This window comes from Hemicordylus capensis, chromosome 2 (assembly GCF_027244095.1).
Source record: "Hemicordylus capensis ecotype Gifberg chromosome 2, rHemCap1.1.pri, whole genome shotgun sequence".
Classification (NCBI taxonomy): domain Eukaryota; kingdom Metazoa; phylum Chordata; class Lepidosauria; order Squamata; family Cordylidae; genus Hemicordylus; species Hemicordylus capensis.
The window spans coordinates 267,385,263-267,402,866 of NC_069658.1; the positions used below are offsets into that span (position 1 = coordinate 267,385,263).

General features: G+C 45.0%; 1 protein-coding gene and 1 non-coding gene across 3 annotated transcripts in view; both read right to left on the minus strand.

Moving 5' to 3' along the window:
• ARIH2 (ariadne RBR E3 ubiquitin protein ligase 2) overlaps positions 1–17,604 on the minus strand; it is a 49,811-nt gene that overhangs the window by 8,080 nt on the left and 24,127 nt on the right. For both annotated transcript variants that reach the window (XM_053298130.1, XM_053298131.1), the window contains exons 5-11: positions 8,260–8,407; positions 6,875–6,996; positions 5,604–5,713; positions 4,013–4,130; positions 2,341–2,391; positions 2,198–2,219; positions 1,590–1,741 (exon numbers count right to left, since the gene is read on the minus strand). In XM_053298130.1, coding sequence (XP_053154105.1) covers positions 1,590–1,741; positions 2,198–2,219; positions 2,341–2,391; positions 4,013–4,130; positions 5,604–5,713; positions 6,875–6,996; positions 8,260–8,407 — 723 coding nt within the window. The remainder of the gene's footprint in view (positions 1–1,589; positions 1,742–2,197; positions 2,220–2,340; positions 2,392–4,012; positions 4,131–5,603; positions 5,714–6,874; positions 6,997–8,259; positions 8,408–17,604) is intronic.
• TRNAS-UGA (transfer RNA serine (anticodon UGA)) lies at positions 8,654–8,725 on the minus strand. Its single transcript has one exon. It is a non-coding gene; the product is annotated as a tRNA-Ser (tRNA).

Genomic DNA, 17,604 nt, shown 5'->3' on the forward strand with positions numbered 1-17,604 from the left:
AGGATATCAGCATGAGCGCTGCTGAAAGGAGAATCACTTCTGGTAACCAGATGCTATTTTTGTCCTGAGGGACTTGGTGGTGAAGCACCATGCCTTGCAATTAGACAGTTTTGGACTTCACAGCTAAGTACATCAGGTACCAGGACTAGGAAAGATCTTTGTCCAACAACCCAGAAGAGCTACTGCCCATGTGACTTGTAAGTAATCAGTAATTTATCAGTGTACTGTAATGTATTTTGAGTGTAACCTGGTTTTTTTTTGGGGGGGGGGCAGGGAGAGTTCTACACTCAAAAGAGATTAAGAAAGAATTACAAACCAAAAGGAGCAGGGGTGGCCCTTCCATGAGGCAGAGTGAAGCAATCACCTCAGCCACGGGCATGGTGAGGGGCAAAGGAGACAATGGCCAGCACCCCACCACCATGGGTGCCATCCTACAGGTCTCCCTGCTGCCACCATCCTTTCTCACCTCATTGGGGCATGCTCTCATTTTCTCCTCCTCACCCCACTGGGGCGCACTAGGGGTGTGCACGGAACCGCGGAACTGCGGTCCGGCACTGGGGTGGGGGATTTCCATTAAGGGCGGGGGGGGGCTTTACTTACCCCTCCCAACAATGGTGCCGTATTAACTTGAGCAATCAGGCGGCAGGATACCTCCCTGCCACCTGCTTCAATCCCCGCTTGGCTCCGTTAAGAACTAAAAACCGGGCGGCAGGATACCTCCCTGCCACTCCCTTCAAACCCAGCTTGGCCGGTGGCCACCCCCTTCAATCCCTCTGCTGCCCCCAATCCCCCTGCCGCCCCCTTCAATCCTGTTCTCAATAGAAATCGGGTGGCAGGATAACTCCCTGCTGCCCCTTTGCCGGCTTGGCTTTTGAGCAGGCAAAGGGGCGGCAGGGAGGAGCCCCCCCGCCCTTAATGGAACCCCCCACCCAAAAGTTGCCGAACCGAACCGCCCGTGTCCGGAGGCCTGTAGAATGGCCTCTGGACCGGTCCGTGCACATCCCTAGGGCACATTTCCCACTTTGACACAAGCTAAGAATGTCTTTGCCACCATTGCCTGGCTTGGTGGCAGACTCCAAGAGTGCTCACGCATGGCCGCCTTGACAGCATAGCCTGAGAATGCTAAGCACCCATCCTCAGAAGGGGTGTGTGTGGGTGGGGGTTGAAAGAGAGAGATTGTCCTTCACCTTGGGCAGCGCAATGTCTTGGACTACCCATGAAGTGGAACTTTTATTCGTTTTGGTGTCATGTGGAGGAATGCAGAGCTATAGAAAGCAAACTTTGTTACAGGAAGATTCCACTACAGAACACAAGCAATTCAATGTCAAGAAACATAAAGCAAGCTACTATTGTTGGCTTCAGAAAGAGCACTATTATTACAGAGTTGGCCGCGACTGTTGGAATGGCACTTCTATCTGGCAAGGTAACCTTAAGGGAAGAAAGGAATTTGACTCCTGAACTACTCAGCAACAGAATCCTTTATCCAACCAACAGTTTCTCACACAAGCATTGTTAACATTGACCTTTGCACAAGGCAGAGTGCATGGAAAAATGCCACAGTTGGCTCTGGCCAAAGATATGTCTCCTACCCTCTCAAAATAGAACAAGTACTTCTTAAGGGCCTCCCTGGCCTGTGCTTGCTGACTTTGGTTTACAATATCAGGATTCTCTTTGTACCGACTGCATTCGTAGTACTCGCTGCCGTGAGTCTTCCAGTCCCCCAAACACATCCAGCAGAAGTCTGCAGGAGAAGAAGAGAGCACAAATTTCTGTGCAAGGCATATGGAAAAACAGCAGTCTTGAGAAACAAATACTCCTTTTCTCCAAGTGACCAAGATCCTACTGGAGAGATCATCATATGTTCTTCACTAGAGGTCAGAGCCAGCATGGTGTAGTGGTTAGAGTGCTGGACTAGGACCAGGGAAACCCGAGTTCAAATCCCCATTCAGCCACGATACTTGCTGGCTTGGTGACTCTGGGCCAGTCACTTCTCTCTCAGTCTAACCTACTTCACAGGGTTATTGTGAGAAGAAACTCAAGTATGTAGTACACCGCTCTGGGCTCCTTGGAGGAAGAGCAGGATATAAATGTAATAAATAAATAAATTTACTAGATCAGGGTCATATTCATAGCATCAAAGGAAATCAGCCTTTTCCATCCTTGCACAAAATGGCAAAACTCGATGCTGTCCACTTACCATGCTTGCATTTGGAACATTGCTGGAAGAGAGAAGAAAGAGCAAGAGGAAGAAAGAAGGCATTAAAAAAAGGAGCGAACAGAGATAAAGCAAAACTGAGAAATATTTTAAAGGACTCCTTATCCTGCTCAGGATCTGCTCACCATGTGATTGCAGCCACCATTCTTTTCAATACAGATATTGCACTTGGGACACTGGGGAGAAAAAGAAGGGCATATATATTAGATACTCTTGTGTGATTCAGTCCATGGACTGGCCTTCAACAACTCTCAATTTTTTGTCACCTGCCAGCCTTTTTAGACCTGCAAACTTCTCTACTTTCCCCCCCTCTTTACTTTACTGCACATAAGTTTTATCCCAGTCTTCCTCTTCTTCCAATTTCCCTTCAATTATAACTTGGACTAGTCCCCTATAACCTTGGATGTGCCTTATCAAGGCTCAATAGTGGAACACACGTATTACAGGATCTTCGAGATCAGGCCTGGGAAAGTCCTATGCTTGAGACCTTGGGAGAGTTGCTGCCAAAGTATACAGTACTAGGCTAGGTGGATCCAAGGTCTAAGTCAGCAGCATATGCTTCTTTATACTCTGCATCCCTCTCTAATATTCCTTCATTTGTTTTTCTTCCTATCCACCTCACTTTAAACATTTTCCAACACCACAATCCACATCTTCCATTTCCTTTCTTCTACTTTATCTATCATCCATATTTCAAAACTATATAGAGTTGTACTATATTGGTATGCTTTTATACATCCCCCATCCCACCCTGCCCCTGAGTAAATATAATCCTCTTGCCAAGAAGCGTTTTTCATAAAGAGTCTGTTTTGACATATCCATCCTGCTTTTAAGTTTCTGCCCTACATCTTCCATTCTTGATAACCTTACTTTCCCTAAAAGGAAGAGATTAACTCTTTGGTGTGCTACATTTGGGACATGATCCTCTTTTCTGGGAGAAGTGAAAGACCAGGTATGTGCACAGCGAGTTTAGTTCAATACTTTCTCTTCTTCACCCATCCCCAATGTCTTTCCTTCCTTCTGTTTTGTATGAATGTGTCCTTAGTTTGCTTGGTGGGTCTTGGTGAGTGATATTGGGAGGAGAGACTGAACAACAGAAGCCAGGGCATTAAATATGGGATTAACAATTCAATACTAGGGCTGGGTATGGCCCAGATTATCAGGCCAATCCTGACCATCCTCGCATCGTGCTAACAATGTGGAAGGTGATCGGGATCTCATCAAGCCAATAATTCGTATTGGCTTGATGTACTGGGATGTGGACAGGGTGCTCATCTTTAGTTTTACTGCAACTATAGGGTGCAGCCATTCCCATCCACGCCCCAGTAATGCACCAGGAAAAAGGATGCAACATCATCATGGTACTTCCTTTCCTGGTGCATTCTAGGGCGAGACCAGGCAAAACAAGGTAAGGATTTTTAAATCCACCACTGTGGACATGCTAATTACATCAAGGAAGCTGGATTTTGCTAAAAGGAAGACTCCTCACCCCAGCCCAATACCATTCGATACAATACTGATATGATGTGATATTGTATCATACAGTTTCCTAGCAATCAGAGCAAATTTTCATCAGAATAGTTTCCAGTGGAAAATCCCCTGATAGGGTTTGTATCATCTTGGACCCAATTAGCTTGGTGTGATGCAGTCCTATTCAATACAGCAAGTCCTCTGTCATACATTTAATACACTACACAAGCTAGTTTGGAAACTTACTTGAAAAAAGTTAATAAAGAGCAATAAAAACTGTAATAAACATCCAGTATTCTGTCACATCCTGCCTCCCCACCCCCTTACATCTTTAGTGTGAGCGCTGATGTAGTTAGCCGTTTCAGAGTCATCTGCACACTTGGTGAGCCATTTTCGGATGGTGGCACAGTCAGTGGGAGCATGGTACATCTGCCGGCACTTGAAACTTGAGCAAAGAGAAACATGTGTCCATTTTCTGGAAATCATTGCCCAAACACTCTTTGTAATGTAGGAGAGAAGAGCACCCATATGCAGAGCTCAGTGTAATCTGTAATTCTTCACAAGCACCATGTAAACTTTTGGTAGGACTACATGTATCCCAAGCAATAGCAGAATTTGGCACTGGATATTACATTTAGCATCCAGAGCGGAAATTTATTGATTGATTTTTTTTAAAAGAAAAAGCCACCTCAACTGAAAGCAAGTTTTAAAACTTATGTATACAGACATAAGCTTGAAAAAAAGATGTGGGGATAAAAAGATGATGAAATCTCAGAAGCTGGAGGATTTCCTGAAATAAGGTAGCTGGGCTACAATGCCCTGCTTGCACATCCTGTCTTCCAACAAGAACTAGGAGAAACAGAATTATACAAAATGGACATGTTTTGTTTGCATAATTTCATCAGATTTAACTTGGCCCTGAGTTTTGAAATTTTTGTGCAGAGTATTCGCAACTCATCTGTCACTACATACTGCAGCAAAGAAGCATTGCCTTCTTCAAAGGCCAATAGGAACATAAGAACAGTCCTGCTGGATCTGGCGCAAGGCCTATCTAATCCAGCATCCTGTTTCACACAGTGGCCCACCAGATGCCTCTGAGAAACCCACAGGCAGGAGGTGAGGGCATGCCTTCTCTACTCTTGCTATTGCTCCTCTGAAACTGGTATTCTGCATCTTGCCTCTGAGGCTGGAGGTGCCCTATAGCTCCCAGACCAGTAGCCATTGACAGACATGTCCTCCATGCATTTGTCTAAGCCCCTTTCAAAGCCATCCAAGCTAATGGCCACCACCACATCCCGTGGCAGAGAATTCCATAGATTAATTATATGCTGTGTGAAAAAGTGCTTCCTTTTGTTTGTCCTAGATTTTCTGGCATTTAGTTTCATGGGATAACCCCCCTGGTTCTAGGGTTGTGAGAGAGGGAGAAATTTTTCTCTCTGTCCACTATCTCTGCTCCAAACATAATTTTATAGACCTCTATCATGTCTTCCTGTAGTCGTCTCTTGTGGTCACACAAATGGCTTGAGGCCCAAGAAACCCGACCAGAAACAGCCCAGGGATATTCAGGAAGGGTAGCGGGGTGGGTGGGTGCCGCAATCACACACCCCGCAGCCACAGCAGCACTCTCCCCTCCCCCCGAGGCCACCACAGCCGGAGTGAAGAAATTGATTATTTACAACTCTTGTAACACCCCCCGCCACTCTCAGACCGGGCCCAAACCAGGTCTAATTTGAACCAACCCGGGCCTGGCTCGAGTGGGTGGGGGGGGGAAGAACCAAACATGCCCGGTCCGAATTCCAACTGAACAAATTGGTTTTGTGCACATCCCTACTCTTAAGAGAAGAGTACAGATAGGAAGTGTACTCTATATGTGTGTTGAACCTAGTGTGTGAATAAGGCTCTACTTTCACTTCCTTACCAGAAAACCTCGTTGCATCGATTGCACTGCACTCTGCGGGCTTTGGGCTCCTGTACCTGTATGACCATAGGGCAGTCTGCACCAGGACAGAGCTGCAGCTGGAAATGGCTCTGTGAAAGACACATGAAAAGTGTTTATTAGAAAGTGGTCTAAATGAGTTTAAAAAAACAACACACAAGTTCTCCCCAAGTTTCCATATGCAAAAGGTCCATCCTTTCACACTGGCAATCAGACTCACAGGGATCCAATGCAGACACTTCCTGGGAAACTTGGCTGTCCCTGCAGACTTGCAGAAAGATATAAAACTTCTAAATGTACCCAAACATTTAAAATGCATTAAGTACATCACCTTTACCCTTTATCTTCTGTTTTTTAAAACTGATTTTGGTGTATTTTATGAAATGTCACCCAAGGCACTCTGAGAAGGGTCATATAATCATTAAAGTAGTAAGAGAACAGTTACTGTATCAGCTAAAGATGCCAGATATAGTATCAGTCTCTTCTGCAGAAGAGAAATTTATTGTCTGGTTTTCTTGCACATTGCCACGGCAATGCTTTCTGAAAAGTAGACTGATATTGTTTTTAAAGGGAAGAGAATCTTACCAAAGTCAGAGATCGGAGAGCTTTATATTTAATATATTTATATTTCACCACTAACTTGAGCAGTCCAACAATTTGAGTTATTAGCAACAAATGATGCTTTTTATCAGGAACTTGAGATCATGTTAGGTTTACTAGAGCTGCAGGCACATACAGTGCATCATGCAGCCAGTTATGCACTTTTGATCAAGCTGCAAAATGTCTGAAATATCACATCAAGAGTTACTGCAGTAAATCAGAGTTGGCCTTGCAAAATCCTTTTCTCAAATAACTAGGGCTGATCATGCCCTCTGCGCCTGATTTTTCATATGCAGACTATCTGCCACATGACTGGGCTTCCTGAAAATGAGTTTCATTTTAGTACAGCAAACTTCCAGCCCTTGTTACTGAGGAACAAAAGTGCGGCAGTGCCAGGGGTTACTAGACAGGGATTTTGGTGGTCAAGTGTTTTAGCATCAGTACCCAATTTCCTATCCCTTACCCATGACTACTGTTTTTTGCCCTCCTGTTATTCCTACTCTAAGCCTTGCAAAATAAAAAAGTTAGTATCTGCTTTCAAGAAGATGAATCTAGTACATAAAGATAACATATGTAAAAAATCACAGAAGTGTATTATGTGTATTTCCATAGAAAGCACAACTCTGGAGCTAAAACACTGGAATGAGCAATACCTCAATGTAATCCCTGAAGAGGTAGCGTCTGTATTTGTCTTTCAGCTCCTCGCTAGGTAGCAATGGAAACACAAAATCTTCTGGCGTCCGGAGCAGACAGTCTTGAGCCATGCAGGAGACACCTGGAAAAAGGAAAACCAGAAATGCCATTGTAACTTTAAAAGGCACCCATCAGATGTTACTAGGGCAAAGCACAACCTTTTGATAGTTCAAACATACATTTTATATAAGTAGTTTGGTATAATTTCTGGAAAGCTGGACCTAAATAACTATCACCAGAACTGTTCAACTGGCAGAGAGCATTATTAACCTTCAGCACATACAGCTGAAGAGAAGACACTGGGAAAGCCCACCCTATGGAAAACTGGCAATAAATATGGGGGAGGGAATCAGCAGAGGGAATCAGGGAGAAAATCAGCATGGGTTTGGCAGCCATTCTGCAGCTGCCAGAAAGTTTTAAAATGTGAATTCAAAGTGAGGTATACTTACTACACCACACTCATGCTCTCTACGTACAGTTATGACAGGTATGCCAGTTAAAAGGATGATAAAGAAAAAATGGGGGGGACACCCCTCTTTTCAATAGGAGTAATGATGACTACAGCCAACTCCTAGCTAACTGGGCAAAGAGGCACCTTTTTAACGTGGTGATTCTCTTTATTTAGCAGTGGGGAGTAACTGGCCCTACCCACCCCCAGCACAGTACTTCCAGGGATGTGCATGGTCCGGACCGGCACCGAGGGGGGGTCTCCCTTTAAGGGCGGGGGGGTAGAACTTACCCCTCCCGCCGCTCTTCCCCCTCCGGCGCTGTCGTTTAGAATGAGGTTTTTGGGGCGGCAGCGTTCGTCGCTGCCGCCCCTGCCCCCATCGTTGTTAGTAAAGCCTTCGTAAGAGCTCTTAGAGAAGCACGCGTGTGTGCGCGGCGGCACATGCGCCGCCGTCACACGCACTGCCGCCCCCAAAACTTCATTCTAAACGACAGCGCCGGAGGGGGAAGAGCGGCCAGAGGGGTAAGTTCTACCCCCCCCGCCGCCCTTAAAGGGAGACCCCCCCTCGGTGCCGGACCGCCGGACCAGTCCGTGCACATCCCTAGTGTCTATCTGATGTTTCTTTTTAGATTGTGAGCCCTTTGGGAACAGGGATCCATCTTATTTATTATTTCTCTGTGTAAACTGCCCTGAGCCATTTTTGGAAGGGCAGTATAGAAATCGAATGAATGAATGAATGAATAATACTGTACTCCAAAAAGCTTTTGCTTGGATCTTCAAAGCCTTAAGCTGGAGAATTAAGATCAGCTACCTTATGTGCACAGTGCATGCAGAGGAGAGCCGAAATGGGGTTAAAGTGTACCAAAAAGTGTACCAAAAGCTTTGCCCCAAGCTCACCAACTCCTACTCCATCCTTGACGAGTACTGTACAGTGCTGCTCCCAACAGCTGCGGCAGAACTGGTGTTGACAAGCCAGAGACAACAAGTTTTCCTTTCGGACAAACTGCATACAGACAGCGCAGTGCTGAGAGGAATGTACCATGGCCTGAGACAGGGAATGGGGGGAAACAAAATATAAAATGAAATGGATCTCAGTGCCTCTTCAAAGCAAAATCATTACAGCACTTGGGTGGCAAATACTGCGAAGCAACCTTTTGTTTTTATCTTGTGTGGGAACATAGGAAGCTGCCCTTTTCCGAGTCAGACCATTGATCCATCTGCCTCAGTATTGTCCACATTTACTGGCAATGGCTCTCCAAGGTTATAGGCAGGAATCTCTCCCATCCCCACCTGGAGATTCCAGGAATTTAACCTGGAACCTTCTGCATTCAAAGCAGAAGCTCTACCACTGAGCTACAGCCCCATTCCCTAAGGGGAATATCTTACAGCAGACAGTGCTTACATGCACTCATCCATCCAAATGCAAACCAGGACAGACTCTGCTTAGCAAAGGGGATAACTGATGCTCACTTCTGCAAGACCAGCTCTCATGGTAGCATGAAATGAAACACACTGCCACTTACAGTATTTACCTGAATCGAAGACGACTCTGAATTTAAGATGACACCCTTAAAAAATAGAGGTTATATATCTGCATTTACTCAAAAGGAACAGAACTCTGTATATAAGATGACCTCCCAATTTCTAATATCAAAAAACTTGGGGTGGGGGGACTAGTCTTAGATTCAGGTAAATACAATAAGTATCTCTGGCTACATTCACATTTTCCTTTCTTAAGCAGAACTAGTTGGTCCATAGTTTATGACAACTGTAACTACTTCTGTTCACAATTCACATTCCCTTTATCTTCTTGCTTCTCTACATCATTTTCATAAGAGAATTAATGGGTATCCCATAATTCTTTGCTCAAGTGATAGTGAAATCAGGTTCTACTCTAGGATCAGACTAAAGGGAAACCACTTTCTGATGCTGTTTATATTGCATAATAAAGCAGAAGCAGAAGGAATTAGAACAGGTAGTTTACCTATAAATATGTTTCTTCTAGTGGTCATCTGTGCCTTCACATTCCTGGACTTTGCACCTGCACAGAGGCCACTACGAGAATCTTCTAGAGCTATCTCTCCACTGCATTTTGGTGGGAACCCCTCCCCTTCTACTAATATAGCAATGTGCCCTTGTGGTTTCCCTCAGGCTAAGAGTCCGTTGTGAGAGACTGCATCTTAGTAGGGAGTGCAGGTAGGTGTGTGAAGGCACAGAACCTCACTTACAGGTAAGCAACCTGTTGTTCTTCGAAGTACTCTGTGCTTCACACTCCTGTGTGCAATCCAAGCTGACGTGCCTGGTGGTGGGAGACTCAAGAGAACAGTGATTGATTTCCTAAGAGGCCAGAATCCTTCCTGCTGGGAATAACTCAAGGAGAGTTCTCCAGAAGAAATGTAACATTTTTTTATGTATGCAACCATGGCAGCTAGAATAGTATATGCGTAGAAATGGAAAGACAATAAAATGCCCTCAAAAGAAGACTGGTTGATAAACATTTTGGAATATGTTGAGATGGTAAAACTTACAGCACTTATAAGGGATGAAAATTTGGAATGTTTCAAACAAGATTGGGAACCATTTTTACTTTCCTTAAAGAACTATTTTTCTAATATGGACCTTTCAGCAGGGTTTGAAACCAGCTTCAAAGGCAGGCAACCCTTTTAAAAGTCAGGCATCAACAGAGGTTTTCTCGGAGAAGCACCAAACATCGTGGGGCCCCAGCTCCTCCCAACACCCCATTAAAGACTGATCACCTTTAATTGGGGCTGGTAAGTATTCATGTGTGAGTGAATGAAAAAAAAAGAACTATTTTTCTAATATGGACCTTTCAGCAGGGTTTGAAATATAGTAATAACAGCAGGTGACATATAATACAGCTAGTATAGTTATTTGATTAAAAGTGATTGTTCACGTTGTAGTTCTATAGCCTACGTGTATAACCGAATGAAGTATTGATGTTGATAAGGAGAATTGCTCCCACTTCAAGGATTGTTAGCAAACCTAATAGAATGATTTACTTCTGGTTAAACTGATGATAGCCTAACTCTGTGTGTGTGACTGAAATAATGTATGAGTAAGCAATATACCAGCCCCCAAAACATGGTAAAATGTTGGGAGAGAAATGCAGATGACCCCAAAGGACAAGAAAAAACTGGATAAAATGCCGAACACAGCAGGAAAGGAGTTGCTTGGAAAACAAGGATGAAGGTCGATCCTAGGATCAGGCGGATGTAAACATGAAACAGCAAACCAGCTTCAAAGGCAGGCAACCCTTTTTAAAGTCAGGCATCAACAGAGGTTTTCTCGGAGAAGCACCAAACATCATGGGGCCCCAGCTCCTCCCAACACCCCGTTAAAGACTGATCACCTTTAACTGGGGCTGGTAAGTATGCATGTGTGAGTGAATGAACTATAGTTTAGCTAATATTTAGGATGTAACAATAAACTGATGAACTAAATCCAGCTGGTGTCTGGGATCTGTTTTCTTTTTGGGACTTGTATTAGCCTATCTGAAGCAATACTCCTAATTAAAGGTGACCCCCTTAATAATTGGTCACACAGGTTGGGTAGGGTAAAATCGAGTAGCAATGTGGAGTATGTATGTTTTGAATTATTATAGCAATGGCTCATATGTATAGTTAACGTGAACTGCGCAGACAGGTAAGCGCGAAGTCAATATTTACTTAATCAAATAAATGAATGTAGTTGGATTGTAAAGTTATTGTAAAAGCCAATAAAATTTTAAAATGCAAAAAAAAGCGAGAGAGAACAGTGATTGGAGCACCACTCTGCCCAAGACTGCATCCTGCAAGGCCCTTGTGTCCAAGGCATTGTGCCTCATGAAAGGTAGGGGTGGCCCAAGTTGTGGCCTTGCATATGACATCTGGCGGGACTGCCCTCTCAAAGGCTGCTGATGAAGCTACAGCTCTTGTAGAATGAGCCCTAACGTTACCAGGCAAGGGTTTCTTAGCCAAGGCATAGCATAAGGTGATGGCCTCCAGTACCTAGCAGGAGAGCCGGTGAAAAGAGTTCTGTTTTCCTTTGTTAGGTCCTTCATAGGCTACATACAGCAAGTAAGTTTCCCAAAAGGAGACTGTCTTGTCTATATAGAATGCTAGGGATCTTCATACATCCAAGAAGTGTAAGGTTCTTCCTGTGCTAGAAGACGGATTGGGAAACAACATCGAGAGAGTAATCAGTTCCGAATGGTGGAAGGTAGAGACTACCTTGGGAAGAAACCTAGTATCCGGCCTTAAGACTACCTTGTCTCTGTGGAAGACCAAGTAAGGAGAGTCCATCCTGAGGGCTCTTAGCTGGCTGACTTGTTGGCTGCTGTGATAGCTATGAGAAAGACAGTTTTTAAGTTAAGTAAACACAAGTCCGTAGAAGATAGAGATTCAAAGGGGCTCCTTATAAGTTGGGAGAGGACCAAGAGAGAGCGGAAATCAGATCATCGGAACAAACATACTGTATGACAGACCTTTCATAAACCTCTTTAGATTCCTTTAAATGCAGTAAATAGTACATATATCCTTGGCAAAAAGCACAAAAGTGTCAATGCCGTGGTCATTTGCAAATAGAGAGAATCGCTTCCATTTACAAGCTTAAGTTCTCTTGATTGATGACTGTATGTCTGCCGAGAGAACTGTCAGTAAGGTTGAGCTCCAGTTGGCCGGATCCTCCATGCTGTTAAATGGAGCGTTGCTGGATCTGGATGAAAAACCTGTCCCGAATGCCGCATTAGGAGCTCTGGGTGATAAGGAAGGCAAAATAAGTCCTACCAGGCTAGTCTGTGTAGCAGCAGAAAGCAAGTTCTTCGTGGTCACCAAGAGGCTATGAGAATAACGTCAGCGTTGTTGGAGTGGGATCTTTTGTAGCACATTTGGCATTAGGAGAACTGGAGAAAACACATAGAGGAAAGTCCTTCCCCAGTGGTTAGAGAAGGCATCATCCAGCAAGTTGGACCGGAGCAATAGGCTGGGAATTGAGCATTTTCCACAACCATGGAAAGGGTCTTCTTCCTCCTAGTGGATAGTTGCCATCCGTGAGATTCAGAGTACTGTCTAATCAAAGTGCTGGCCTGGTATTAAACATTTTGCTTGCCCTGGTATTATATTTGTACACCTCCCCAAATGACCATCTCTTGGCCGTTTACAGCAACATAAAACAAATTAAAACAGAAATTAAAATCTTAAAAACAATTTAAAACCACAAGTCTAGTTAAAAAGCTTAGGGGGAATAACTGTGTCTTTACAGACTTTTTAGAAGTTGTCAGATATGGGGAGACTCATTTCAACAAGGAACACATTCCAGAGTTTCGGGGCAGCAACAGAGGAGGCCCATCCCTGTGTACCCCCCAGACAAGCTGGTGGAAACTGCAGATGAACCTCTCCGGATGATCTCAATTGGCGATGGGGATCATAGTGAAGACGACGTTTTTTTAAAAATACCCAGGATCTAAGATGTTCAAGGCTTTATAGATTATAACCAGTACCTTGTATTTTGCCCAGAAACTTATTGGTAGTCAGTGTAGTTCTTTTAATATAGGAGTGATATGGTCTCTTCGAGATGACCCACAGACCAACCTGGCTGTCACATTCTGTACCAACTGCAGTTGCCAGACTACATACAGCCCCACATAGAGCATATTGCAGTAGTCAAGATTACCAGCAAATGTACTACTGTTGTGAGGAAGTTTATCTCAAGAAACCAATGCAGCTGGCATATCAGGTGAAGCTGATAGAAGCACTTCGGGCCACTGCCTGAACCTAAGACACCAGAGAGAGATTTGGAGCTAGAAGTATTCCCAGGCTGTGTACCTGTTCCTTCTGAGGAAGTGTGACCCATCCAGAACTGGCAGATCAAAACTGTCTCCCAAGTTCTGACCCTGCACAATAGTAACTCCATCTTATTTGGTTTAATTTTCAGTTTGTTATCCCTCATCCAGCTCATCACTGTCTCCAGGCAGACATTTAGGGAAGTGATACCTTCTCCTGATGATGCTGACACAGAAAAATAGATTTGGCACATTGATAACACCAATATACAGTACTGTGAACTAAATCTCCTGATAATCTCTCCCAGTGGTTTCATGTAGATATTAAAGAGTATTGGAGGCAGTATGGAGCCCTGGAGGACACCATATAAAAGTTCAGATTTTGAAGAACAACAGTCTCTAAGCAACACCATCTGGAATCTCCTTGAGAGGTATGAGTGAAACCACTGCAAAGCAGTGCCTCCCACTCCCAGACCTCTTAGACACTCCAGAAAAATACTATGGTTGATAGTATTGCAAGCCGCTGAGATATCTAGAAGGACCAACAGAGTCTCACTCCCTCTCTCTATTATCCGTTGGAGATCATCCATCAGGCCGACCAAGGCAGTCTCCACCCCATAGCGCGCCCATAAGCCAGTTTGAAATCAGTCTAGATAATCTGTTTCCTCCCAGACTGCCAGGAGCTGGGAGGTCACCACCCTCTCAATTACCTTGCCCAACCATTTAAGGTTGGAGACAGGCCTACAGTGGCTTAACTCTGATGGATCCAATGCAGGCTTCTTCAGAAGAGGTCTAATTATTGCTTCCCTAAGACAGGAAGAAATCCTGCCCTCCCTCAGAGAAACATTTATAATCTCTACCAGGCCTTCTACAACAACCCCCCTGCCAGACAGTATAAGCCATGTCAGACCAGGGTCAAGAGAACAGGTAGTAGGCCCCACTGTTCCATGCAGGTTATCCACAGGTTATCCAGGAGTCAAAAACTGAAACTAATCCAGCCTTACCACATAAGAGGAGTTGCTGGACACCTTCACATTAGACTCTGCAATAATTGTGGCGTCTGGGTCTAAGTCAGATGGAATATGAAATATTTTACCCACAAATAATTCATTGAAAACACAACAATGGGTAATTTATGGTTCCAAATTCTGATAGACCTTTCACAACCCTAAACAACTCTGCTGGATGTGAGTTTGCAGATATGTATTGCCTGAGCATGTGTCTTCAAATGTGCTCTATGTTGCAATCTGTCGGATTCGAGTTGAATCTTTCTCCACTTGCGCTCCAGCTGTCTACTGCACCACTTCAGCTCCTGTAGTTCTTCCATATACCAAGGGCCAATTCTGAAGTGAGTCAGAGAGGATCCTTAGGAGCAATCATGTCTACTGTCTTGGTGAGTTTGCTGTTCGAGTTCTCCACCAGGGCATCAACAGAATCACCAGCAGAGCCAACACTAAATCCTTCCACGGCTTCTTGAAATCCTACTGGATCCAATAACCTTCTTGGGCAGACCATCCTAAGAGGCTCCTACCCCAGTGGAGGTGGGGCATGATTGTGATTCCAACCTCAATCAGATGGTGGTACATCCATGAAAATGGGGAAATCACAGGAGTCTCATATACAAAACACCACCCTGATCAGAGTAAAAGACCAGATCAAGCATGTGTCCAGCAAAATGCACCGGTCCCAAAACCACTTGGGATAGGCCTTTAGTTGTCATGGCTGCTATGACCTCTTGAGCTGCTCTGGACAAATTGGTCTCAAAGTAAATACCGAAGTTCCCCACCACCATAAACCTGGAAGACTCCAATGCCAAGCCTGAGTCCAAGTCCGTCAGCTCAGTTAGGGACTCTTGTGGGGAAGCGAGGTGATCAGTAAACTAACCAAAGTTCCAGTCTATCCCTGGACCGCAAACCTAAGTACACACATTCGATACGGTCAGACACTTCAACAGGGATAGTGGTAAGGGGGATATTATTCTTGTATACCACACCCACTCCACCGCCCCGCCAACGTCCTCTCACCTGCTCCTCAGCAGAGTACCCTGGAGGGAGAAGCTGGGACCAGACTGGGCCACCAGCCTCCCCCAACCCAGTCTCTGTGACACATACCAGATCAGCCCCTTTATCCATAATCAGATCATGGATGGTTTCTGATTTATTCTGGATCATCCTGACACAGGTAAGGCTCTGTGGGTAGCTGGCACTGCTCCCCAAGGTCAAAGAGCTGGCACGACTGCTGGAAGGGGAAGCAGCTATTAAATTTCTCATTTCCCTTCTCCTGTAATGGCCTGGTGACCTGCCAATGTTACTCTTCTATTCCCCCCCCCCACCAGAATAGCTGCCCCATAATCAATGGACATGCCCCCTGTCTCCCCATCTCCAGACACATTGTAGACTAATCTCACCCAAGACTCAGACAATAGAAGTTATCTAAACAACAGCTTCAGCATCTAACTATTTAGTGCTGAGAGCGTGATTTCCCAGTCAATACACCAATTCCAAACTCTCATGGACAGGGCTTGCAGATTCCGGGCCCCTGTTCCACCTTGTCTGTTTATATAAGCTTTCACTGTGGTGGTGTTGGTCTGAATTTGAATTCCAGTGTTCCGAATGATTGGGAGAAAAGCCCTCACAGCTTTGTAAATGGTGAGAAGTTCAAGGTGATTCATATGCTGTTGAGTTTCTGACCTTGTTCAGTGGCCACTTACTGAAAATTTGGCAAAATGTGCTCCCCATCTGTGCACTGATACATCTGTTGCAATGACAACCATTGGTACTAGCTGTACGAAAGGGGTGCCTTCAGTGAAGTGCTGCCTGTGCATCCACCAGCAAACTGTTCTCTGGACCTGTGGTGGAAGATGCAGCAGCTTTTTTGGAGAGTGCATATGTGGATGGAATACGTCTAGAAACCAGTGCCATAAGACTCATCTTTAAAAGAGCATATGACAATACATGTGTGGTGCCTACCATATATCCCAAAAGGCGCTGCATCATCCATGCAGTGTGCCTTTGTTTCCATTAAACCTTTTCCGTTAGAGCAATTAAGGACCAAACTCAATCTTCTGGCAGGAACAGTTGTCCTCTGGTTGTACTGACTATGAGATCAAGGAATCAGAGCCTCTGAGTGGGCTGTAAGTTTGACTTTTTGTAATGTATTTGCAGCCCTAAGTGCATCAGAAGGTGTACCGTCAGGTGAACAGCTGAGACTGTTTCATCTAGTCTTTGAAGCATTCACTTCCCTCTAGGTGGGATGTTTTAACTCCCATGCAGGGGAGTGCTGAAGTTTTTGAGCTGGATGAGTCTTCTGAATTGGGGAAGTCTCTTTCTCCTTTCATGCCCGCTGAACTAGAGAGGCTTCTCTATTTACCTTAACATGCTGTGTGCGTGCTGGTGACCGGAATCTGTCCCGACAATGGTGTCTGCCCTGATGAAACTGCTGGGTTCTTGGTGAATGGGATTGAGATCTGGAACAGTGATGGAACCTGTGATTCCATTCATAATCATACCTAGCTGGCCTAACCAGAGAGTGATCCTGAGGGTAGTAGCCCAGACCATAACAGTCTCCTTCCTGGTAGGTCCGAGCGAATGGAGTACTCATGCCAGCGTCAAGCGTGACAATGTGTCTGAGCGTGGAGTGTCTGGATTCATAATGAGGGTCATAGTGATCATAGGCTTTTGGGTTCAAGTGGTACCGAGAGAACTTAGTTGGAACAGGCTGGGTTCAAGGCTGAATTCCCACTTGTGCTCCTGATCCCTGGGTGAGCAGGAGCGGTAGCTGCATTTGGCTTCAGAGAGGATATAATCCATTTCCTCCACCTCGCCTGGTTCTTATAACAGGGAGAGGCACGTGGGTGAGGAGCAGTGTGTTGGACAGGAACAATGCTTTGAATCCAAGTGGTAAGGGGAGAGCCAACTGGAGAGTTTTGTTGCCCCTTTGATTGTTTGAAGCCTTAAGCTTCTCCCTCCAGTGTTTCTTCTTCATTGGAATGGTCTTTCTCGGCTTTTCCAAAGTAGCTGAGGTCTCCAAAGATACCTTTTTCTTTTTCGGAATGGGAGCAGCGGGCTGATCCAAAGGAACTGGTGTACTTGGTACTGAGGGAGACTTAGACGTGTTTGGCAAGTGTTCATTTGGCAGTTGCAGAGGCTCCGCCCCAGTTGGGATCAGATTGGATGTGCTAGCAACCTCTGAAGAGTCCTGTTTGGTTGCTCATAGCAGCAGTTTCACACGCCAATCGTAGTGCCTGATCCCAAAGAGCCAAAAGCAATCTTGATGCTCTCTTCTTCCGGGCTTGCTTAGTAAACTTTCTACAGTGGGGCAGATGTCCACTATATGGCCGTCCCCCAAGCAGAGGAGACAGCAATTGTGTCCATCAGTTGTGGGTAACTTAGCCTCATAGCCAATACATTTCTTGAATGCAGGTTGGCTTGTCATACACTGGTGAAACAAACAACCCGGTAAAC